Source organism: Megachile rotundata, chromosome 15, assembly GCF_050947335.1.
Source record: "Megachile rotundata isolate GNS110a chromosome 15, iyMegRotu1, whole genome shotgun sequence".
Classification (NCBI taxonomy): Eukaryota; Metazoa; Arthropoda; class Insecta; order Hymenoptera; family Megachilidae; genus Megachile; species Megachile rotundata.
The window spans coordinates 14,558,662-14,584,734 of NC_134997.1; the positions used below are offsets into that span (position 1 = coordinate 14,558,662).

Consider the following 26,073-nt stretch of genomic DNA (forward strand, 5'->3'; position numbering starts at 1 on the left):
TGACAAGGATTCCTCATTGTCTCGACGAATCGGAGACCCGCGTATACATATGTATAACTTGTGCTACGTTCGTCGCAAAGGCTCCTTTTAATTACAGCTCTCGGTATCTTTCTTTTACGAAAGATCCAAGTGGTGCCAAGACTTCGGTACTTCTATACCTATAGTTAAAATTAAAATTAAATAAGTAGAGCGAAAAATTTGCAATTCATGCATATACATATATAAAATACATGTAGATAGCGTTACGAATGATTGCTTACCACGCGATCATTCACAGCGGTAATATCTTTTAAAGTTTAAGTGAACTTAAGTCAATTTATAGATTAAATGGTTATTGACAAACAACAGAAAAGAAACGAAGAATTTAGATTAAAGTCGAAAATCATTGCCAAGTTGTGCCGAAAATAAAAATTGCAAGACCAAATAAATTAACACCAAACCTGTAAATACAAAGTTGTGCTTTGTTTAAATGATTATTGGTCCTATTTGCAGATCCTCATAATCCTTCGGGTTCGTGCATAAGAATATTTGTCGAATAAGATCAAATTATTATAATCCACGTTTGAACGGTGTCCTTCGCCAGTAGGAGACTGCAACAAGCCTTTCGGAGTATTCTTTTTCTTTCACGTCTACTTGTCGAGGAAAACCACACGATTCCAGTCTGTGCGGCCATGGTCGCAGTCAATTTCAGAATTCCATGGTCTTTTACTCAGCAGCTAAATTACATTTTACCGACGCATCGAGAATACCATCAGAGTGCGACTACGAATGACAGGTTTAAAAACTGGATTTCATTATTGTTTGCGCAAATTACTGATACGTTCTTATGTTCCATTAGTTGTATCCCTGCAATCCTAATACTAGGCAGTCGAGATTCATGCCTCCATTCGCATCTTTATCAGCATTGAAAAAAATGTTATTTTGCAGTTTTGTTCGAATAAATTTACTATCGAATGTTTTCAACAACGACAGAGGCCCTGCAAGCCTAGAGTGTAGTTCTATTCAAAGCGAGTAAAAGAAATGATCATGGATCCATGAATCTCTGACAACTAAACGATTCGCGTGGTTCTGATCCATCGAGTTCTTTTATTTTTACGTCCATCAATTCACAGCATCGAGTAAATCGGTCGAGAAAAAGTTTAACGGACGAAAAAATCAATCGATCGAGAAAGTACACGTCGACGTATTAGAGAAGGTTGTACTTTCCCATCGGTTCGTTTGCCCCTTTTCGATTTAGTTGACCGCCAACGTGCCGCTGACTCTGATTCCGGCATTCAACAGGTATCTATACAATCGATGTGTGCTTGTGTCGCGGTATACTCAGTTCGTTGCGTTGTGTTGGTATCAGTGATCTGTGCTTCTTTCAAAGAGGCGCCTGCGCGGAGGAATACAAACTATCGGCCCCTGTGTCCCGCGGTCACCCGTTATTAGTACGCCGCCAGTCGTCCGAGCTGGGTGATCGTTCGTCGCGGTTCACCTGGCATATCGTTTTATTTTTGTTTATGTCTTCGACTCGTGTATAAAACTCTACTTGAAATTAATTTTTGTGACGACTCCGCTATAAATCGCTGTGCGTGTATATCATTGTTCGATAATCAGTGGTGATATTCGTAAGAGTTGTTATTATATAGCTTACGCGATAATTCTATAACAATCGATCGTTATTATTTTCGTAAGAAAAAGTGTTTTCGAATTTATCGTAATTAAACCTCGATATCTACTGTAATCCAGGGGTATATAAGTTGAGAGAAAGTGCAAAGAAGCTTTGTGTCATGTAACACGAAGAAAGTGACGTAGCATTACCCGGACGCGTTAACCGGTACAAGTTTTTTGACATGGTTGTGCGGCGATCTCTTCGAGAATGGTGCACGTACAATAAGAATATCGCGTAAAGAAGGACGACTCTTGGAAGAGAAATCCTGTCGTGGCAACCTGCTTGGCATACGGTATACAAATTTATCGAAGATCGTAGAAGCTTGCCAAGCGACATTTCGCAATACTCGAAGACATTGGTGGTACGTGCTGTAGTAATAGGAGTAGTATTAGTAGTAGTAGTACGTGTCGTAAGATGCTTCTTGAACGCAAATCCAACGCGTCAGACTTTCTTCTTCTCTTTTTATTTTTATATTCGTGCATTTTCATTTTACTCCCCCATCGAGTATTTCTTTTTAAGCTTCTATTTCTCATTTCTTTGTCTATATCCTGCGCGGTTTCGCGCATGCGCAGATCGCTGACAGATTCGAGCAAAAGAAATCTGCATAGAATTGGCGGGCAAAATGGCGTCTTAGAAAATATGTACGGATAAGGTTGCAAATACGTATCGATCATAATTATAAAGCGTTGGAATTGTAGATTTTTTTGAAAATGAAGGTTTTCGGTATTATTAAGGGATGAATGTATAAATTAAGTGATAATGCTATACGCGAACAGTTAATACAAGTTAAACCACGATCGTAAATTTTGATACGATTTAAGCGAACGCGAATAAGGGGATTTTTACTGTAACAGACACTTGACACTTTTGCAATCGAGACACGGTGTCTGTAATGCGTTTTATCCGGTGAGCATCGAATTAATTGGAAACACAATTATATGTTGTTGTAATCGATTACTTTGCTACGTTATCGGTTAAGCTGCTGTTTGCATTGACAGAGATACGTGGAAATACGACGTGTACAGTCATCTCTGGATTTGCAACTTGCATTACCGTTAAAACCAATTCAAATACTCTTTATTCGAGTATCGATTCACAACCAAGATTAGCAATTTAATTGGTCGCTAATAAAACGCAAGGCTGAAAAACACGACAACACCTGCAGGCAAAGGTGACTAAGAGTAATTGGCAGAATCCGATAGAAATTTGGAAAAGAATTCTCGATCGCGCTACAAACACTACTTTCAACGGTAATAATCACCGTTGTAAGATATTAACTTCATTGTCATTTAAATGTTCGATAGATTAGTCCGAGGTTCACTCGTGCAAGAATCGATCTCGTTAATTATCGCGGAATTTAAAAGGCCCACAGAAATCTCGAAGGAGGAAGTAATTCGCAAGTTCTGTAATTATGAAGTAATTCGTTTCAAGTAAGAAGTTGCATTTCATTTCGCTTAATTTTCGTTCTTTGAACCGAAATAATCTCCTCGGGGAAAAAGAAAATTGCGGATCGCGTATTAAAGGAATCAAATCGCGATAATGAAATTTTACAAACTCGTTTCGATACCAGAACTAATTAATAGCTATTAAGAGAAGCGCTTATTTTATCAGCTATCGTTGATCTCTCGCGATAACATTACTCTTTTAAAAGAAAATATGATTCGCGAGATCGTTTCGCAATCGCGAATAGTAGATATAATTGCACCATTCTCGAAGAAGTTGTTAATTCACGCGGTCGAATAGATTAATAAGGGAGAAGCGAACCGAGGAGGTGGAAATTAAAGAAAAAAAGTGTAAACTGCAATGTGCGAGAAAAAAAGTGATCGTGTTAGCAAGATCGTGTCAAGAGAAATTGGAAAACGATGACGGAAGGAGGGCCAAACATAAGCGTGAGTAAACAATTCCATTTTATTTCAGCCTTAATAGAAATTAAGTAGAAACCGTAAAATGTTATTTTTCAAAATGTGTCTCGAGACTTTAGGATTTTAGTATTAATACGTAAACGTAACATTCCTTGCCGTCAATTGTCGTCGATGTTCTCGTAAGTCTTTATTTACGAGCAGTCTCGAACTTTCTTTTTCTTCGTTCATTTCCTTTTCCTTCTTCTATCGTTTCTTTCGTCATTTCTTCTTCCGGATTTCCCACCCCGTTACATCTTCTTATCTTTCGAGCCCTTTCTTTCCATACATTTTTCTCGCTCGAAAGTCGCCGGTTTTAAAAGCTTGCTCGTTGCCACTGTTCCGTCTCTTTATCTTTTGCAAAGATTGAGATTGAATAATTAAAAGGCGAAGCGGAAAGGGCGCGACTTCATTTTTCAAGCGATCTCGTAGCCTTTGTACCGAGTAGAAGACACCGGCTGCGGCTAAACCTTCGCAGTTAAGTTTTAATCGCGTCAGTTTTATCCGTAAAAGGAGAGATAAAAGTTGGTCTTGTTATTTAAAATAAATTTATACGCGTGACGAGTTCGTACGAGAGAGATAACGTTGCTGTCGAAGGATTTATAGCTGCACACGCTTTAATCCGAAAGGTGGCAGAAAGCTAAAACTCGGAACAAGCAATTTCAATGATATCGGATGGATCGTTAAACACTCTTTTAACCAGGGCTTATGGCGTTGTTAAATTCAAGAAATGACTTTGGTAATGCCCTGCGGTGGAAGCTCGTTTATCTGGACGTCGATCGTCCGGATTTCTGGTTTAGCCGTCAGATTAAAACCGAGCAATCTTGTCCGCGCCATCGTTCTCGACTTTCCGGCAACGAGCAATTCCGCGTCTTTACCGCGAACCGAAAGAAAAAGAAAGAGATATTTTTCTGACAACGCGATACCGCTCAACGACCGCTTAGCGACCTCTCAGCGAGCCAACAACGAGCGAAACGTAAACGCGAAACAAGCGATCAAGAGCTTCCATTAGAGACGAACAGAGTATCCGTAGTCATTCATTATCGCTTTATCTAAGCCTCGTAACTGTTGGAGCACACATCGCATCGTGTGCTCTCTCGCGCGATACAACTGCTATGCAATTAGCCAAGTGTCGCTCTAATAAGGATTTGTTGGGTAGGTTGGGTCAGCCCGAATCGACCTGTTTACCGTTAAACAGACGGACACCCTTGTGGATTCGTGTTTTCGATCGTGGACATCGGAGAATCGCCGCAACGCCGCGAAACTTTTCATTACGCTGACCGATCAAAAATTTCCACCTATGCAAACTCGCCCTAAAAACGAATTCTACCCCGGCGCTCCGGCGAAACGAGCCCAATAGAAATTACTCGGCGCAACAATAAACAGATTTCGTCTTACTTTCGCGCTAATTCACCGGCACAGACGGTAGCCGTGAACGCGGCTTTAAAATATGTTGAAAGTTGCCGGGAGCCGACTGATTATGAAAAAGAAATTTCCATTGTAAATTCGCTGTTTATCTTAACTTCTGGCCGTGTTCCACTTCCTCGGAGATTATCTTCGTGTTTTCAACGTTTTCTTTATTTCCTCGCAACGCCTGCAGCGTCGGAAGCCAACGGGAGCACGGTTAACAAATACACGAGAAATATTCTCTATCGAAAAGGATAGCACCGACTAAAAGAGAAGAGAGAGGAAAAGAGTGGAACGAAACGGTATAATTTTATGAATTGCATTCTGCAGCGCGTGTTTTTGCAAGGCACAGCCAGAGTTGCACGGACCCCGGTAACAAAGCGTGTCATCAACCGAGCAACTTGAAATCTTGCCGTTTCGGCCGTTTGAAGTTAACTCGCGTCACGACCAGACTTTGTACTTTCATCTTCCTTGAGTTTAACATCTTGCGCAGTTTCACGGCTTCCTCTAGTCTGCATCGCTTACTCGTGCATCCAGATATAGCTGTTTTGCCGAGAAACAGCAGCAGGAGAGGGAGCAGGGAGAGACTATTTACCGAATCGTCTATCGGTGAAATATCACGAATATCCACCTTCGCAACCGTGAATTTCTTAATGGACCACCAGACCTTATATCTCGCGTAATTACGTTTCGCTTAATTAGTCTCGAGAAATCTTTTATTTTATTTCGCCGATGTCATGAAATTCCAAATTCGGACGAGAAATTTTGTCGTAGATACTACGATAGAACACGGTCAATGTACGAAGCCGGCCCGATGAGATCAGAATTTGAAATAATATTTCACGAGCGAATGCGTGGGAAAAATATCTTTGTAAGAAGATTGTCGGTAAAGAAAAATAGGGCCAAGTAATGAGATTAAACGGCGCGTGATCAGTCTCTGTTGAATAGGCTCGCGATCATTAAGCGTGCAAAGAAAAATACCGGTCAAAGAGGACGGTATAAAGGATTCGTTTCGAAAGGGAAGGTAATAGAGAGTCGGAATACATCCCCGCGCTAGTCAAGGATGAACAAATAACTAGGTATCGGTCGACCCGATGCAACCTTATTTTCCCGGATCGCGAATTGGACGGTGAAATTAGGTCGATCTTCACAAAGGAACGCGCGAAAATATGTATGCATGCATATATTTTTTTTATTTTAGATGTCATCGATTTCCAATATCATAGGAATCGACGCAATACTACCGACTTTTCGACGAACGTACGATTCTTGTGCTCCGTTAGGATTCAATTTTTCGCTCGCAAAAGTCGCTAAATAACAAGTTTTTTCTCGTCCGAAAGAATTTTGGCATTTCTCATTGTCGGATGTACGACTTAACTGGAAATATGTTCGATGTTAAATTCGGTGGTTCGAACGAATTATCCGAAACCTAATTATTTTCCCCGATTGAACCGAGTATAACAACAGAGAGTGCTCGCTCATCTAGTGGATCATCGGCACACCTCTTTCTTTTTCCATCGTCTTCGTTCGTTCGAGGATTACGTTGCAGCAATAAAGGCAGGCGATTCGAGCGGATTATTAGAAGAAGGTGTAGCGAACGAGTAATTGGATGGAATACACGAAATAACTCGGAATTACTTGGTGGTCTCGCAGAGATCACCGCGAGAAGAAAGATGGAAGGTTTGGAATCGGACGGTGGTGTCGCGTTGGCGAGAAGAAAATAGCAGAATCGCCATTCGTTTTCACCGTTATTCTAGCCGGTAGTTGAACGCATCTCTACGTAGACACTCGTCGCGATCCTTCTCTACCTACCTACCTATACGTATGTATGTACGCGGCTACGAATTCCTTCCGGAGTCGTAGTCGTTCCACTAAATACGCGAGATCCAATTTGGACGAACCCCAAAATTCGAAGAAATAATGCCACCGCGTACACCGACGCGTTACATGCAGAGAAGCGCACGTACACGAGCGACATTGTATAAGACATTCGGTAGGGGATGCGTTCAATTTCAACCGAGACCACTGACTCCTATGCATAATACATAACCCGTCCGATGAGTCTCTCGCTTTCTCTTTACGAGTTTTCTTTCTCTTCGTCCTCTATTAAACTATTCACTACGAATATACAGCACGCTTAAAAACAAACTTGTTTTCGAGTAGCTAGAAGCGTGCCAGTTGGAAAAAATTTTGGTTGACGCGAATAGGAAAATCATTAGGTTCCCGGTTTCACGTTTTTGTGCTCGACAATACATATTTTCGTGCGCGAATAATACTGATAAATACGATAATAATTACCGAGTGCTCTCTCATCGATTTTTCATCGAAGTAATTCGATTAAATCTCCACGCGTTCGCTTCGAAGAGGAACAAACGTTGCATCTGTTCGATCGGCGAAGCGAAAAAACAAAGGAAAGGGTGATCGAGCGCGAAGCAAGGACCAAGTTGGAAATTGAACGAAGCACCGACTAACCGCGCAAGAAACTAATAGGGGATGCTGGGTAAAATATGTTGTGGCCAATTTAAGTTTGAGCCACAACGGTGGAATCGTATTGTCGTTTGCAAGGCTCGCACGCGATAAATTCTGACGGGAGTTGTTTTGTTGCTTCCTCCTTTTTACGCCATCCCTCGGTTGCGAAAGGCTGGCCGAAGAAAAATGACTTCCTGTCTGTAACATGACACAAAAGAGCAACTTAATCCGGTAATATCCGTGCTAGAACTGGCCGGGAATTAATCTTGTAAGTAATTAGCGTGAACGCTGAAAGGGCAACGAAACGAGCGGAAGGGATTACCATTAAATAGAGGATCCGGTTGTTTATGAAAAAATTTTCCAATTCTATGGGAACTGGGACGCGTTAATTACGCTGGACTCTTTGAAGCTACGAGCGTAATGTTCATCTTTTAACTTCGCTTCTTACCTATCTCGTTTAATAGTTTACAATCGAAATTTGTATGTTTTCTCTTTTCGTCTGGTGCGACCGGTAAACGGACACCTCTGCTGGATTCGCGCGATCTAACTTTCGAGCGACGAAAAGAATTAACAGAAATTAGGTGAACGAAGAAAACTTGGATTTTTCAGTGGCAACCGCTCCGCGACAATACGAGTTACACCACGACTACTTGTACGATAGTTACACGAGTGCATAAGGAAAGCATTATCCCCGTTATTCGAACGGTTACGCGACACTCTCTTTGTCGTATGAAAGAGAGGTAAACGCAGGAAGAATAACTCCAAACGCGTGCAGTGAGCGCAGTGGGAAATGCATTTCGAAATTGGTTATTCAAATTTTATAACGTGTACAGAAAACGGTTCGATCGTAGCATTTCCATCGAACAAATCGTTGTCTTTACGATTCGATACAAGAAAATATCCTTTATTTCATTCGTATTTCTAAACATTCAATTTTCTCGCGAACACTTAACAAATAATCCTTGTATCATAAATTGCTTTATCACGCGTGCCTTCTTATCCATGTTGTTTAACGCGATCAGAAAAACTTTTTGTAACCCGTTTGCATATGGCATTTCCGTTAGGTGTAACCAATGCGGGTGTTAACACTGAAATTAGTGAATTTATCGCGTGGAAAAAACGTAGCAATCGGTAAGGGTTTCAAGCAGTTTTTTATACGGCAAAGCCGTCGAAAGCGTACGAGTACCATTTGAAACATTTATGCCCGTCAAAGGACTGAAACGCGGCTACAGCTTTGCTGTTCATTTCGTTGAAATACTTCTGGAAATTTGTGGAAACCTTCTTCTTTCGTCCACGTACGTTGTTACGCTTCTACCATATGATGATAAAAACGTCACGAATGTTTAGTTGCCTGTTCACGTATGTAACTTCGTAACCAGAGCGCGTAGTTCGCAAACGCCAAACAAAGCGAGACCCGCGAAACTCGCTTACAAATTATGCTTTCAATTTATTGTTTTCAGAGTAGAAACTATAGAATAACGTTATCTGTCGCTTCGAATTCTTGCTAGTAGCATTGAATATCTATTGGGAAAATCTCGTAATAGAATGTTTTGCTATCCTTTTCTGAAATACGGTGCGATCAAAATCAAGAATTCGCTGTTCTGTAGACATTCATTACAATACGATAATTTTATCTTGATTGATAAACGCAAGACATCTGGGGATTCCACAAGCGCCTGCGTGACGAACAAACAGGCAAAAACGAGCGTGATAAACGAGGATTAAACTTCCGTTCGTTTCGTATCGTGGCTCATTTTGGCGCCGCAATTTTGCTACGATTTTCGACGTTTCATTACACGTTTTAATTGCTCCGTTTCACCTCGCGCCGTTTCCATTGTCATATGAGCCGGACGGGCTACATGAAAATAGACTTTCATTGGCAGAAATGTAGCAACAATGGCGGTCACGCGGACAAACGGTCTCGTTGCAAATGGAACAATGAACCGTGAAACGTTTGACCGGAAACTAGCGGATAATATCGATCGGCACGAGATCGTCGTGCGAACGAAGTTCGTACGAAGGAAATCGGACCCAAAAAGCAACGGTGGAAACAACGGTGAAACTTCTCCTTTCTACGGGACTAAAGCGAGACCGGCGAAGGAGACCGAGCACGGCCGAACGCGACCGACCGAGCTTGTCGCGTGCGAGCGACTGAGAAAGAAATAGTCGTGCGAAGCACGGACTCGAGATCGTACGCGCATGTTCGATCGCGGGATCTTTTCCCATCTGTGAACAATCGATCCTGGATCAATTTATTCGGAATAGTGTCAATTGCCACGAGAAAATCCTGCCCTTTCCGCACCGGACTAATCTCCAGGCTCGCGGATGCCGTACCTAGTCCGGTACATCCGATACGTGAGCGTTCACTTTTCTTACTTTCTATGTGTTGTCTACCTGTCAGTTCACCTTCTCGAATAGCTCCAGTTGTTACCATTGGCGTAACCGGTCAGGGACCCTGAGAACATGGCGTATCGCGACGAGTGTAGAATCCCGTATATTGACAATGTCCGGAATATAGCGTTGACACTGTTCAAAATTGTTTGTTACGTCAATGGCGATTAGGGTAGCATCGATCGAGATGCTGTTTACTTGCAATTTTAGCGAATTGTTTAACGCGACTATACAAGGTCGATGTTTATCACGACAATGCGGAGCATGCTAAAGATCTTGTTTATCGTTACTGTAGCGTATTCGATAGAGAAACGAGTTACGATTTCATTAGAACGCGTAGACGCTCGAGTAATAACCTGACGAGGTATTTTGAATTCTTTTCTTTTCCTATCGCGTGTTACCGCGCATGCGCGTCACCGCGTCGTTTTAAACGTCTAATCGAGCGTGATTGTGTCGAAAAAGAAATTGTAAATAGCTACGATAAGAGAGCGGGAGACTGCTCGTTATCTTACTGTAAATTATTAATTTGCGCCTGTCGTTTGAAACAGCAGCATTAAAATTTCTGTCGATCGAGTCAGCACCGAAAATAATTTGACGCGCGTCATTGCCGCGCTTTTTTATTTCGTCTTTTGACCGAACCGATTCGATGGATCTTTCGCGAAGACATTTCCATCGAAATCAGGAATAACCAGATATTCTCTGGAATCTCTGAATTAACCTACAAGTTTAATTTTTCATTTCACTCGTAATCCTCGTTCAATTTGAAGCGCGATTTATTTGAAGTAGAACCGCCAAGCGGATTAACATTTTTCAAGCATACTCTCGCATTAACTGGAAATTTGAATTTTCTCTTTATTCGAAAATTAAATAGGAACATCGAAGCGACAACTACTTGAAGTAATCCTCTCGAAAGGATGGTTTAAAGACTTCTCACAGTAAATGTCGCAACGCCCGAATATTAGCCGTTCTTTTACGAAGCGAAGCTGAATCGGTAGCGGTTGTAGCGAAGATTAAAAGACATTTTTATTTCCTTTCGTTTTCTACGAATCGATGAAATTCGAGGTAACAAACCGCGGTAACGTTTGAAGCAACGCGTACATCGTTTGGTTAATAAATGATAGCTCGAATGCTTTTCATACCCTTGACACGAATCCGATAAAACGATTACATGGAAACAAGCCGTAAACGTGAATAGGGGAAAATACGTGTCACGTGAAACATTCCTGCGAGACCGTGCATCCCGATCTCCGTCGTTATAAACTCGATTAATAATGACACTGCGTGAACCGCGTAGTTGCGCGAATACGCATTTTCACGCTATTGACATTTCCATTTGCGATCGTGTAAAAACACGTCCTGTAAGCTAACTTGTAATGAGGGATCGTCGCGTGATCGTTCTATCGGAAATTGACTGACGGAACAATATCTCTCGTCGCGTATTTTTATTGAAAAAATTGTTGAAAACAAAAAAGCGAGACCTTTTATTACCATCAACTGTCTGGAATATGAAATTGCAAATAACATTTTGTAATTATTTCAACCGGTAGCTACGGTAAATCGATGTTGCATCGTCGCGTACGCTGAACGCTAAAAATAGATGGAATATTAAATAACCACAGCGGGATCATTGAACATCGAACGTATAAAGCGGCAATAATTGGCTCATCGGTCAGCTACATAATTATTTATTTCTGTCTGGCGATTAGCCGGAACATTGCGTGTACGCGACACGAATAGTATGCAACTTAAGGTCTTCCTTCTATGTTTTTTTCCTGAAACGATAATATCAACGAACAATAGCTGATTGCAACAGGCAGTTGCACGGTGATTCTCAACCTTGGCGACTTTCACGCGCATACATTACCCAATGTATAAAATCGGCCCTGAACAAATGACCGGTTTGAGAAAGGAATATTAAACTCGTTCTCCAATGTCATTATAGAAGTGTGCGGTGAACCGTTTCTGATCGCGGACGAGTAGTCCCGTGTATTTATCGAGATAAATTTGTAATCGGTACAATTTTGAATTTTTTGGAAAGTACACACGTACGTTTCTATAAGCATGTTTCCCTCGTTAGTATTAAACTCAATTAATCCGCATCTTTATTCGAATAAGCAAATCGTTTGTATTGCCTCGATTATAGCGTGGTTGCGAATGTTACAATTTAAACGATTGTTATGTTGCGAATAAATCGAGGTAAACCAGAGTTTCACGATTTACGTGGTTCTGGCGATGAATTGGATAAAGGATAAACCGTAAATAGGGTTTTGCGTCGAGTTCCAATTACCGTTAGGTTTGTAATTATTAGTCGAAAACAGGTGAGCATCCTATTTCACTAATTATATGCGTATGTAAATAATAGAATGGGTGCAAACGTAAACGCATACCGCATAATCGCGGCGTAAAAGTTTATCGAAGATACAATTACGGACCTTCGTCGATCGCATGAAATTACGCGTTAATTACGATATATCGTTACGTACCTGGAGGGTTTTGGAAAGCCCTTTTGAATTTTGCTAATTCAGCGATAATTATCGGGCCGCGGTCTCGATCAATTGTTAATCGAGTACCGCGAACTCGTGTAACGCGTCGCGTGAATGACCCGGTTCGTTTCGGGGTGAAAGGAGCATTAATCTTCAAAGGATGAGCACATCTCTTCGAATCTTCGTTCGCTTGGCTGGCTTTCACTGAAAGATCGGCATCGGTACTGAATTGCATCCTTTCTCTTCTCGATTCTGAATACCGAAGTACTTACCTACTTGGTCGTTCTTAATACGATGCTTTCGTGATCACTGTTCGAGTTAATGTTATATGAACTTCGGTAACCTTTTCGACTCGAAAATTGCGCGGAAAAAATTACGAATCCAATGTACTTTCACCCGAGCGAAAGTTTATACATATACGTACGTACATATATATATTTCAGGCACTTGTTCCGCACTTTCTAAATTAGGCCCTTTCCTGCCCGGGCAACTATATATATTTTCATATTTTTATATAACCGAACGAATGTTCGAATCACCTGGATATCTCATTATCAGGTATCTCGTCATTTACTACATACGAATCCAATTAAAATTCTGTAATTACAGTAACCCCGCGTACTCGGTCTACCCGGATTTATTTCTGAATATTTTTGTTTCTCTTAGTCCGATTCTTTCATACGAAACGCAGAAATATACACGGTCAGCGTAAATATTTTCCTTTCGTTTCCTTCATAAAAACAGACATTTTTCCAACGAGAAATAGCAAACCGTACAAACGTACATATATACAATGATACGACATAACAGGTAATCGAAATACGTTATGAATAAAATAATATTTCGTGCAAATCCAAAATATTTTCACAGTTTTTGTAATTCGCAATGCATATAAACATTATACATGTTCGGGAAATTAAACCAAAATCATGTTATTCGTTCGCGTGTTTTTCGTGTTCTCGACCGAGTAATAAAGTAATTATACCGCAGGTTAGTTGTATCCGTATTGTCTTTGCGTATTCGATTCCCGGTTGCGCTTTTATACGATGCCCCAATAAATCTCTGTGCGGTTACCTAACTCGACGTAAATCAGAAAAAATGGTTAGAAGCACTTTGAACGCGTCGTATCGACCGTTAACCGGTCGACTTTCTTCTGGAGTTCGAAGGGGTGCAGTTTCGTCAATTTAGATAAATGAAATTACGTCGAGACGTCGTCCCCTTTTCGCGCTCCCTCTCTTCTGGTCGACGCGAAACCATTGCCGTGAATTACCTTCTCTCTCGAATACTTTTCAGATAGTCAGCTTATTTTTCTCCTTGCCTAGGAGACGGTTTAAGGTCCTTGGTGTATTAAAATGTTGGCCGTAGAGGATACTCCGATATCGAATTATTTGAAGAAAACAAAACAATTCTATCGTCGCTGAATTGTATATCTCCGTGCAGAAATAAGCATCGCGATATCTTCTTTGTACGCTGTACGCTTTATTCGAGTTCCGAGGTAATAGCCTCTTTTTCTTCGAGTTGTTTATTCGTATCTTTTAGCAACGACACTTGAACAAATAAATGACGAATAGCGAAAGAAACGAACTTGGAGCGTCGTTAATATCGAAGACGAAATAGCTTATAAGTCGTGTCAGGTTCAGGTGTTAATACCGATTCCTGAAGCCTTGCTAAAGCGTTTGAATCGTTAAGGGAGGCGGTGGTCGTTCGGCAGGATTTATAAGAACCATGACAAGCACAAGTTTCCTTCGGAAATAATTATTTCGTAACGAGCTCTCCCAGTCATCCGTTAGCGATGTAGCGGGCTTTACCGAGAATGAATGTGTCCATAGGGGGTGAAATTTAATTTTGATAAAGGAGGCTTATAAGCACGATGTCGAGGATCGTTCGAGTCGCAACGTTAAAGATACGTTGTTGGGGTTGTTACTTTTCCAAGAATATGGATTCCAAGGGTCTCGATAAGACTTGCCGGATATTACCTCACGTTTCGCTCGTATATTTCTTATCGTCTCTACAGAGTAGCTTGCGAATCCTCAATTACCTTTATAAGAAGGTTTACCGGTCCATACGCGATGCTTCGTTCGTCGCTACAAACGTACGTACAATCTAGGGGATGTCGGGATAAGATGGCTGTAAGTTGGGCGTAAATAAGAGTAACCCTCTCGTTTCCTCCTGAAAAAAAATAGTGGCTCGACGAAACGACCTTACGGTTTTAGTCGGTTCTTATTGAAAGTCTATAAGATACGTGCTACGTCGAATCGCGTATATGTACGCGACAGTTGGACCGTTAAAGCGCTCTCCTTAAATCTTTGCAAATCCTTTAAAAATCGTAAAGCCGAATATCCTACAAGATGAAACGTTGAACGTTCGTTTGAAACTTATCTCTTGGGTCTCGAAATCCGACGCTTTGTATTACTCTCCCTGTACACGTTACATCTCCCTCGACGAATTAACGAGGAGCAGAAATATTAGGATGGATGTGGGATCGAGATACGGAGAATACCTCTTTTCTTCCGGCAGCGTATTTCAGACGAGAATTAGCGCCGGAATTAAATGTTTCGTTTAATCTGTTCTATCGGAACACCGAGTCCAAGACAAATCTGAGCGATCAATTTGCACGATAGCGTAACCCCCTTTTAAACTGCATCGAATTCTTCAATTTTTTAATAATATTTCCTATTAAACGCGATCAATTTTGCTCGCGCGGAAGCTCGTCGAACGGTACACGAATATCGTTGCGTCGCGTAAAATTGGAATCGTTTTAAAAATGTCGAGGGAAGCCTTGATTTGCTCCGTTCTCGAGTTTGTCACGTTTGTAGATCTGCCAGGTTGACTTCCCGTTCACCGCTGAAAGAGAGAGAAAGAGAGGAAAGCACCGTTTAGTATCCGAAGCCTCCTACGGTCCATAAATCCGCTTTGCTCGAGGCTTTCGTAAACGCTGAAATATCGTCCATGGAAAGGAAAAGTAACAGCAGGATTTGCCAAACAGACCCTTCGACGAGGATCACTTTTATCACGGATACCTGTTTATTCAGTCATGCATTGTACCGATCCTTCGAGTGTTATAAATCATTGGGCCGTGTATCGTGGATTACTATATTCTTTTCTCGAATGAAGTAACGAAAAAGAATCGAGACCTTCGTCGTTCGCGAAATTCGCCCTAATAAAAGGCACGATAGAACGACGTCACGAATTTTATTTAATCGGGAAATCGTGGAACGTCGATGATCCCTGTTACTTTAATGATTTCGATTAAAATGCATCGTGTTGCTCGACAACCGTTCGCGTCGAGCGATTTCGAGGACATTCAGCGCTCTAATCGATATTTGTTTCAATTTTCTGCCGCTAACCGAACGATTATTCCCGATGAATGGTCTTCGAATCGTCTCGCATTCAAAGTTGATCGCGCGTGGAAGCCTAAGGCTGCTTTCACACCAGGGCTGAATGGAATTTAACGATCACCGCTGACCGTGATCGAAATTGCCGGAATCCAGATAGAAATTGAAATTCTCCCTTCGACCTTATCCGCTTTCGCTCGAGGTCCTTTTAATCGTTCTCTCGATGATCTTCGGCGGCAACGACGTCAACTGTCGCAGTGAAATTTGACGCGGAATAACATGGTCAAACGCGGATCAGTTTGTCAGCAGTTATCGCTATTGTATTTTCTTCGACGTAGCTTTTCAACCGGATCGATGGTTCGGGCTGAACGAAGCTTAAAGCAGCTTTTATCTTGCAACGTGACGCTTTCCGTGCCACGAACAAAGTTCTCATCAGGAAAGTTGAACGTCGCGTTAAAAAGGTTCGAAAGGTAAATAGAAAAGAGGCGAATTGTTGCGACACCGAATGGAGCGCCGAACCGAGTCGGTTCTAAAGTAAAAATTGACGGAATTATCGAAGCGAAAGGAGGACCACGATCCAGCGGGTAAAAGAAAATCTCGTTAGATCGGTGCGCGTTCCTGCAAAAGCTACCACGACGCGTTTTGAAAAAAATGTCTCTTTACGCGCTTTGATATCGAGTCGAAACCCTTTCGACGTTCAAGGAATTACGTGGACGAACTAAATTCACGGTTTCTGGATATTTTAAGTTCGGAAATAGTAGGCGTTGAAAGTTGCAAGATTAATGATCTGGTGTGATTGTTACAGGACCTGATGACGAAGAGCAAGCAGAGAAATTGGCGGCGTTTGCTAGCCGGTGGCTTGGTCGTTCTCGTCGTGCTCGGTTTAGTCGTCGCAGCGGCGATTCTTTTAACTGGAAGCCCGGATTCCTCGGGCTCGAGAACGCCAAGCGCACCTGGTATTTCCCTTGAAGAATGGCTCGCTGGCTCGTTATCTCCGAAGAGCTTCAACGGCACGTGGATCAGCGGTAAATATCTTATATTTCTTCCGGTTATATAGCACCCGTTTGCTACGGGAGTCGCTTCGTTTTATGAAAAACCGATAAGAGAACCGCGGACAGCTCTTTCCGTCGCGTCGGTGAGAACAATCCGCGAGAAAATATTTGACGAACGGTTAAATAGAATGTACGGGTAGAGGTAACGGAGGCTCGAGTCGAGAAACTAGCCGATAGTGTATCGACGTACAGCGTGAACTATCGAGTTGCCGCGGCATGTCGGTGCATGTGATCGAGTAAACGCGTATTGGTGAACGATCGAGGTGCACGGGGTAAAGATACAACTGCGAAATCCCGATTAATCGGTGAAATCTTTATTGCGGTTGTCCGACGCAGCAGTTTGCAATCGAGGGAATTTGACGTAGGCAGTAATTAGAGAGAGCAAGGGATCATGGATCTGGGCGAGAGTCGTCCCTTGCCGGTAGAGGCTCAGGCTATTGCCGCAAATTGAGGGTTTCGATGCCGGCTGCATCTAGCCATACACGTTTCTCTGTCTACCGGATGGCACAACGTTAATTTCCCTTTGCTTATACGAGCTATCGATTTGCGGCATTACGTATGGCAAACATCATTTTCAACAATCATCGAATTATACCTTGATGAGTGGGCGGTCACGTACCGAAATTAATTCTCTGCTTGTTTTTCCTTCGATTCTCGCTGTTTCGTAGTTGAACGACGCTCGCGCCAACTACAAAAATTCCACGTTGGAATTTTATTGTTTCTGCGAGGTATAAAGGAAACTGGCGAATACGACGTCGATGGGAAATACGTTGTACGAAGGAACGCAATTTTCTCACGGACAAAGCCGAAATTTACCACGTAGCGATACACAATTTTCAGCGGAAATTAAATATTTCTTGGGAAATAATGGTTCCGCCGCGTCGCTTCGACGACGCGGAAAGATATCGTTTCTCGAACACCCTGTTTTTGATAATAAAGAAAAATAAGATTCGATATCGAGAGGGCAAATATTTCGATAAGCAGACAATTTTTCACCGCTTCCAACCGCTACCGGAGGTTTCGCTCCGTGATTTTCCCGATACCGGAGATCAGACGATAAGCCATAACCTACGTAAATTCTGTCGTCCATCCTGTCAGCGTCGTCCCGCTAACTTGTTCATATATGTATACTTTATTTTAAATGCCGCGAACGAAATCCGACAAGAGGATCGTTCGAAAGAGAAAAAGAAAATATCTCCGGTTGATACTTAACTTTCAAGAAGCGGTCTCTACTCTCTAAAATGATCAGCCTTTCTTTGGGCAATAGCTGACAGGCTCGGTGCCTCGTCACGATTGCCTCTTCAGTCTCGGGCAATTTGCCAGAAGCTACTTTCTGTCTTAGCGACGCCTTATCGTCTCCTTCTCGACCAGAAAATTTTCTCTTCGGAATGGTTTGTATCGTTCGTTACGCGCTACGGTACGGACATTCGCACATTCTACGCGACACTCGCTACTTTGGCGTTTACGCTATTCAAATGTATCTGAAAGTATTTTCATTAGAGGCGCGTTTAAAGACGCCTCTAAAGTCCATCGAGATTTCGAGCGGTGGCTATGGAAACGCTTGGAAATTGATGTGTCCTTCTGTACGCGTGGCTGGCGCGCACAATCGTCGTTGAATTCAAAGCGAAAACTTTCGAGTTCGTAACACGGCCACGCCGAATTAATTCAGCGGACGGAATCTTTGTTCCACGGAGAAAGTGAAGTTTCTGGGGACCGAACGTTCGAACGATAGTTCGCGCGATAGTTCCAACAATGTCTATAAATGGCCGAGTGTCGAACTCGCCCGAAGAATTTCCATTTAGTACGCGGCGGGTGTCGCGAAGAAACGATCGCTAATTCAAAGATAAATCGTCGAGATCGATCATAATATATACTCGGCACCGTCGTTTATTCGTTCTCACCGAATAAGTACTCGCTGTTCCGATATGATCTCGTCGAGTTTTTTCAACGCTGTACAGCGAACTCGATTGCTAATTCTGTGAAACGTAAACGAGACAATGGCCCGAGAGCAACGTTGCTCGAATTATCGTCGGCGGGAAGACAACGACGAGTTAATGGAATAGACATTAATCAAATTTTCAACGAAATATGCTTTTTAAATGGCCTTTGAAGCCCACCGCTCGAGCGCAGCCGGCAGTTTTCAGATTAATTATGTCCATACAATTTCGTCCACGCATCAACGTTATAATCGACCTGTCCCGTTGCGCAGTAGATTATCAGTTAATTAAGGATTCAGAAACCTTTGAAGTTAACTTGCACGGACCGCGAACTCGTTGATTGCTCGCGTCGATGATTAGATTCGAATTGGGTTATCGCGCAGGAGCTGTCAAAAACCTCCTCGTCGAATTCGATTAAAGCTACGGGAACTAAGTTTATGCAACAACTTGGAAAGAAGCAAAGTTAATTCTTTCTTTCTTCGCGAGTAAAATCGTTTAAGAGCGCAGGCTTATCGTTGGGAAAATTCATTAACCGTCCGTCGACGGTATCGCTGCTTTCCATCCTGAACTCGTTCTTTTGCGAATACCGTGTTCTTTGCCTAGTCTACGAGTTGATTGTGGAACGATTAAAAAAGTTGTTGAATACGAGAGACGGGAGTTCACTGAAAGCTGGAAAAATAGACGTTCATCCTATTATTTCTGTCACGCGCTCGCTCGTGCCACCTCGCAAACGCGTACGAACAGCTCGAAAGCTTCTCGGGTAACCCGACGATTTTTACCCGGAAGGATTTTTAGATTGACCCACATGCCAGGAATTAGAAGGACTCTTCTGTTCGATTAATCGACCAAAACTCCGTAAATCACGCGAACTTTCCTCCTACGAAAGTAAGTCGAACGAAGAAAGAAGAAGAATGATCGTTACCGGCCGTTTCTTCTCGAAACCACTCGCAATTCGGTTAATGGAACACTCGTATGTTGATTTCGAACTTTACCGGCCAATTCCATTTTATTCTCTCTTTAATATCGCGACGGACGAACGCGTATTTACGGGACAAGGGAAAACTCGTTTCCGTCTTTTGGTCGGGCTTCCGTTTCATCGAAACTTGTCGACATCCCTTCGAAAATCTTTACGCGACAGTCTTGCTTCGCGCGAGTTCTTCCGCTAAATTCATTCCCTGCCAGATGCGTTTCTCTCCTTTTGTTCAGCCGGGAATCGTCGAGTACTCGCTTGCAAGCGAATGTAAATATGGAACGAGAACGTTGTTGCTGGTCCGCGTGGAAACGTTCTGACCGCGCGGTTTTCTTTTCTTTCTCTATTTTTAACCGCTTGCTCGCTTTTTTATTTATCTCCTGGCGTGGTTCGTTGATTCAGAAAGGACGGCGAAAAGAGGTAGAAATAATTACTCGGGGAAATTGTGTTCCAACTTCCTCGTTATAATTTCGTCGCGTTCGTTCCTCCCTGTTTGCTAGATTTTCGATGATTATACCTATAAAATATTACTGTAAGACTAGATACGACGACGTTCTTCGTCGTTTAGATTTTCAAGATTTTTGGAGACCAGTTTCCCGTAATCGGGTGTCGGTACTCGGATTTACCGCCTGTTTGGTTCTAGAGTCGAGACTCGAGCCATTGCGCCGGATACAAAAGAGAAAAGGGACATAAGTTAAGCGAGGCAAAGTTTGCCGGTAGGGGATACGCAAAAACGTAAAACACAAGGAAGTTCGTAAACAGCTCGAAAGCAGTTTGCGAACTGTTCGTCATAGCGTGCGCTAGGCAGCTCTTAGCCCGTGCAAAGAAGAGGACATTTGCGAGCAATTGCTTTGATCTTATCGCGCGGTCGAAACAGCTGTAAAAACGGTACTAGGTAATGTACAGAGTAAAGCCAAGTTACTCGGAAACTGTTCGTCCGCGAACCTACTAAGGCTTTTTTTTCTTCGAGATCGAATCGGATGGCGTTTTTACGGATCCGTTGTAAACAGCTGTTTTTATCATTCGTCGTCGTTGCAATATGCAAGCTGACGTGCGTAGAAGGTAGTCGAAACAAAGTACGTGTCGCGAAGCGATATTTATTCAGCCGATCGAGCGAATAACGAACGAAACGGTTCGCTGTTTGTCCTCTTTTAACGAACGACGCGATATTCGCGAAAGAATTTGTACCGTTTGGAATTTGATCGATCGAACAACTATCAGCTTCTTCAAAAAAGATGAATCGCAACATTTGTCGGGTAACTAATAGCTCGCTATTAGTCCTGGTATAAATCACCATCGATACGCGTACATTTATCAACACGGAGGCAATTTTTTTCCGAACAATTTCGCGAGTATTAGGCAACACGCGTACAACTGACGCACACACGCTGCGAATTCGTCTCTGGTCGGTTCACGGTTTATCCAGCGAACGCGTGCAGAGTCACCTGAATTTTGCAAGGGGGATGAAAAAGGGGAGTTGGTCGGGGTAGTCGACGTGGTTGCGGTTCAGCCTAGCGTGAAACTCTCATCAACCACCATAATTACCGCCATAGAGTATACCTTTCTCGTTCTCTTCCATCCGTGCATCGTCGGTCGGTGCAATCAACTCGTCTCTGACTCCGTTCTTCTTTGCTTCTTCTGTTTCCGTCATTTCGAGCACCGTATATCCGCGTTCTCATCTTCGTCCCGTGACCCACGACTTTTTCACCGACCGACCGCGAACGTCTCAAGTCGAAAAAGCGACGGGAATGGAGCCGTGGTCGTTAATTTTTGAAAGAACCTTGCGAGCACACTCGCCGAAATCGATTGGCATTAATTTCCCGCTCGTTCTCTCTGTAATTGCATCCACTGTGCCGTTTCTTTCGCGCTCTCGCTCACGAACACACACGCGCACCTACACGTACACGTAGACGCGCGAGTGGCCGCAGGACGAGATGTGTTTTCTCTGTTCGCTTGATCGCGAAAGATGGCTCGGTTCGTCAGACCGTTTTTCATTGTTAGCCGAATTTCCAGCGACGTCCAACTTGTTCCCCTTTCGTTACGTTAGAAAAAAAATAGATCGTGAAAAGTTGTTCGACGAATTCCAGGGAATCTCGACGTTATTCGACTTCTTAAGACGTGCCGTGTCGCTTTTATTTCGTGATCGATGTTCGAAGATCTAGGAGCGAAAATTTCAGCGTTCGGAAAGTCGGCTCCATCGCATTCGCTCGACTCGAAACATTGATTCATAATCGCGTTCACCCATTCGCGATGCAGTCGCGCGATAGCTGAGCCGGTAATTAAGTAAACATCAGGCAATTCCTATTGCCAACCAATCGGACGTTACCGTCAGATTAAGGGATAATCCTACGATTAATCTGTATCGATCGAATGCGGTAAATACTTGCCGCTGGTCAATCTGAGCGCTTTACGGAACACGCGGATCTAGGACGATTAATTTCTGCCATTTACCAGTTTAAATAATTGGCTGCGTAAATCCTTTGACACGCGAGGAAACCCACTTAAAACGAACGCTACTTTACCTAAAAGTATCCAATGCTTTCTTTCTGTGCGAACATAGTATCAGAACCGATTCTTATAACGCATCCGCGACAATACACATAATCACGCGAAAGCGGGAAAACGATGTGTATAATCTCTGATCGTTTCCATTTTGTGCGCGAGACGAAACTTATTACTCGAGTCGCGACTCCTTTAGCAGCGTCTTCTTTACGGTAGATCCATGACAAAAGGTATTCATCGAACGAGTTTGGGGAAGCAGAAGCCAGCGAAAAGTCTATATAACAACGATGGAACAGAAGAAAATCACGGAAGCAGCGAGTTCGAAGCGTCGTCGAAAGTGAAATCGTCGTCGCTTTCTGTGCGAGCCTCTTCAGTTGGTGTCGTTAATTAAGACGCGATAGAAAGACGACGACGACGGGGAAGGAAAGTAGGGGGTTGTGAAAAGTAGCAAAGGGAGAAAGAAAAAAAACCAGGCCAGAGGAATAAGTTTCCAGTTGGTAATTGGTAAGCCGTAGCACGGATAACTCTTCTTTCAGAGCCGTCGGCGCGAAAAGTCCCGAAGAAATTCGAACAAAACTGTATCATTCCAGCCAGGGCGCGCATAATGGGCGTTGATTAAATCCGCTTCTAGCCCGGGACACTCACTCTCGGATTAAAATAGCGTGAAGCTTTTCTGTCTTTTTTTTCCATCCCGTTCCTTCCTGTCCCGTTTCTTCCGCTGTGTTACTTTTGCCTCTCGGCCCTTCTCTCCTTTCGAAACTGTCTATCCCGAACGATTTTTTCGACCACCACCCGCCATCGTGCCTAACGGAATCTCTAATATCTTTTCTGTTTCTTTCTTTTCTCCATTTTCCTCTGTCCCCCGTGTGTCTTCTTCTCCCTCGATCGTATTCATCCGCTGCGGTCAAAGCAAACGCAAACATATATTCTCTTTATTCTCCGCGTGTTTCTTTTCCATTCCGATGCGTCACATTATTTATAATCTCTGTATTTCTTTCGAAACGAAGAGGCAACGTCCCAGCGAATAAATTCGATCTTACTTGTTTTCGTCGCGTTCAAGAATTTCGCGATCGACGAATCGATCGGTTGTTCCCTTTTCGATAGAAAAACCCTCGGTTCCGTAATTGTATCGGTATTTTTATTCGAAATAATCGACGCTTTGTTCACGATGAAAGGCGTGAAAAGGAACCTCGAGCAAAGGTGTTTGTAAGTGGTCGGGCAAGAAGCGTAACGAGGTATCGATAATTGAAAATTCCTTCACCAAATGGGATCCGATGTGCAATAAAATACTTTCGTTTAACTTTGGCCATGATCAAAGGGACATTTCCGTTGAGTCGGAAAGGCAGGAAGTAGGCTAAATCGATACAGCGTCGATCGCGGTCGATGAAAAAAGTGGAGATGATCGGATAAACATCTGGTTATTTCGTTGGCGAATGTTAAAAAGAGTGCCGTTGAAACGATTACTCGCATTCGTGGGTAAAATGTTTGTCCATTTTGTCCAAGATATTAAAGAATAAGTGGATGATTTAATGGACACGCGGAAGCTGGGGAATTTCGCGTAGCCTGGCAATTACCCCTCCGACCTTCGATAAAAATTGTTATCGCCCATAAGCCGTGGAAGCCTTAAAATCCTATATAATCTTCGCGGATGATAAAGTGGCTCCATAAGTGGCGTAATTGGCCGGCGGAGTTTTCAGACACGCCCTGGGACCACGTTTCGATAGTAGTTTCACTATAGCCCTGTTTCTCGACGGATGAAATATGGTTCGGTTACCGGTTACTGTTACTGCGCGATCCCTTTTCCGCCGCTGCCGATCGAACTTCGCTGCTTTCTCTTCTTTCGTTACGATATTTTTCAAATTTTATCGCCCAAAGCGAATCGGTTATACCTTCTCAAGGCGTTTCTGTTCGTCCTATCGTTGGAGCAACGCAAAACGGAATGCCACGCGAGTTAATTGAAAATTAGGCAACAAAAGAAGACGACGAATTCGTTGACATATAACGTACCGTTGCCACGACTTCGCTAACTTCGCTGACTTTGTTCATCCGACTTTTCAGCGTGAAGAAAACAAGGGGAAAATGGCCAAAGAGATTCATTGGAATTCCACGCGTGCCGTACGAATAAATCTTACCCAGCGTGAAAATTTATTCACCCGACTCTTTCTAGAATTAATAACCATATTCGTAACACGCAGCTCCCGTCGGGCCATACGATCGAGACGCGAATGCACGAATATTGCCCTCATATATAGGACGACAAGCCAGAAACCGTGCGGCTATCGGTTGATATCCGATATTCTCTTCTCCTTTATCTTAAATACTTCCAAAAAATTCGATCGACAATCCTGTTCGTTCGTTGTTACCGATTCGATATCGTGTCGTCGAATTAAAGTAATTAATTAACGAATCAATATTAAATTAGTAAACAGTCTGGGTGCAAATATTGGTCCAATATCCATGATTTTCAATGAATTATTATTTGACGTTCGTTCGCGCAGGTTAGCGTTCGTACGCGCAATGTTCTCGTATTTATCTCGGCAAGCGCAATTACCAGCGTACACGATAAACGAAGCGAAAACGGTTCAATTTTCTCTAAGGGGAAAAATAAAATGTTATCGTCTCTGTCGAAACGAGTTACTGTCCGTTGACCAGTGTCGGCCGCCCATTTTTCACGAACGTTAGCTTCTTTCTGGACGATGAAACGATCCCTTAATCCCAAACCTGTTATCGGAGCTGTTGCCTTAAGCATCTTCTTGCGTTTACAACGCGTCGTCGAGTGTTTTTTATAAAAGCATGCACACGCAGCAACGATAACGCGGGATCGCTGTGTAAAAACAACGTCGTACGGTTTAAACGTTTGCACCCATAACCCTTTCTTCTTTCGCTTGGTAAGCTTCGTTTCGTGTTACAGCAATTGGTCGCGTGTCATCGCGTTGAGGAAACAACCCGTTAAACAACTGTTTCAAGTCGGAAACGCTGACAAATACTTTCACGCAACTTCACAAACGAACAGTTGTACAAGCGCGTTTTTAATAATCTGTCTTCGTTTCGTTTAATCATCCTCCTGTTTGTTTTTTTCTGTCGCATATCGACCGATCGCGCTATCAATTTCGTTGCAAAACTAGAACGGGTAATTTTTCACGGCATCCTGCTAGTATCGGTTGTCGATTTCCCTAACGAATCGCTCCCGAAAAATTGCTATCGTGATCGATGAATCGTTTCTTTTTTGTTTGTCGCGAGAAAGATTGCCCATGCTGCGTTCAATTTTCATTGGTAATTTTCGTAGGGAAAACAGACGATAGACATCGGCTGGTTGGAAGCGCATTATTAATATCGAAACAAAGTTTGCGAACTTTGCTCCAGAGATGATGTACGAATTTACTTGAGTGGTTGGAAAACGTGAAACGTAATTTCGTTCTAGCAAAGACCGGTTTGATCTCCGACCCTTATTTCGTTCTTTGCTCGACGCTTTCAGAAAGTTAGCGAAGAATCTGTCCGGAAAACCAGTAACGCGTGCCGCTTGAACTTTGCCGAATCGATCGGTAACCTAATTATTGTCAGAATATCGAGAAGAATCGCGATATAGTTGTCGAGCCGATCGATTTGTTTGCAGAAAAATGAAGTTACACGGGAAAAAAGTGGCTCTGTGATGTGTAATTATTCGCGTGCGGTGTGTACCACTTTATAAAATAGTCTCTGTGCTCGCGTTATTCCCGTACAAAACGAATTCGATTATTGCGGGACGCTGACACGAAAAAGGTGTACTGCAGACTGTTTCATAATAATTTGATCATGACCGTAGTAATTTACGGCGATAAATTCAGCTAATATAACTTTATGAATTTTCATTGATTAATCCGTTATTCCTTATTCATTAATTACTCCCATTAATTATTCGTCGAATTAATTTCGTTTGTATCGCGTTACGCGCATATTCAGTTATACTTTTAAATTGACTAGGGCCTTCAACAATTA

General features: G+C 42.7%; 1 protein-coding gene across 6 annotated transcripts in view; it reads left to right on the forward strand.

Moving 5' to 3' along the window:
• Positions 1-1,452: 1,452 nt before the first annotated feature.
• Positions 1,453-26,073, forward strand: part of LOC100878144 (dipeptidyl peptidase 4 omega) — a 119,584-nt gene continuing 94,963 nt past the window's right edge. For 2 of the 6 annotated variants that reach the window (XM_003703552.3, XM_076539977.1), the window contains exons 1-2: positions 9,585-9,783; positions 16,443-16,662. In XM_003703552.3, coding sequence (XP_003703600.3) covers positions 9,754-9,783; positions 16,443-16,662 — 250 coding nt within the window. In that variant the 5' untranslated portion in view covers positions 9,585-9,753. Of the gene's footprint in view, positions 2,016-3,305; positions 3,544-9,584; positions 9,784-16,442; positions 16,663-26,073 lie in introns of those variants that run through there. The other 4 variants (XM_012285707.2, XM_076539976.1, XM_076539975.1 and 1 more) reach the window with 4 other exon arrangements.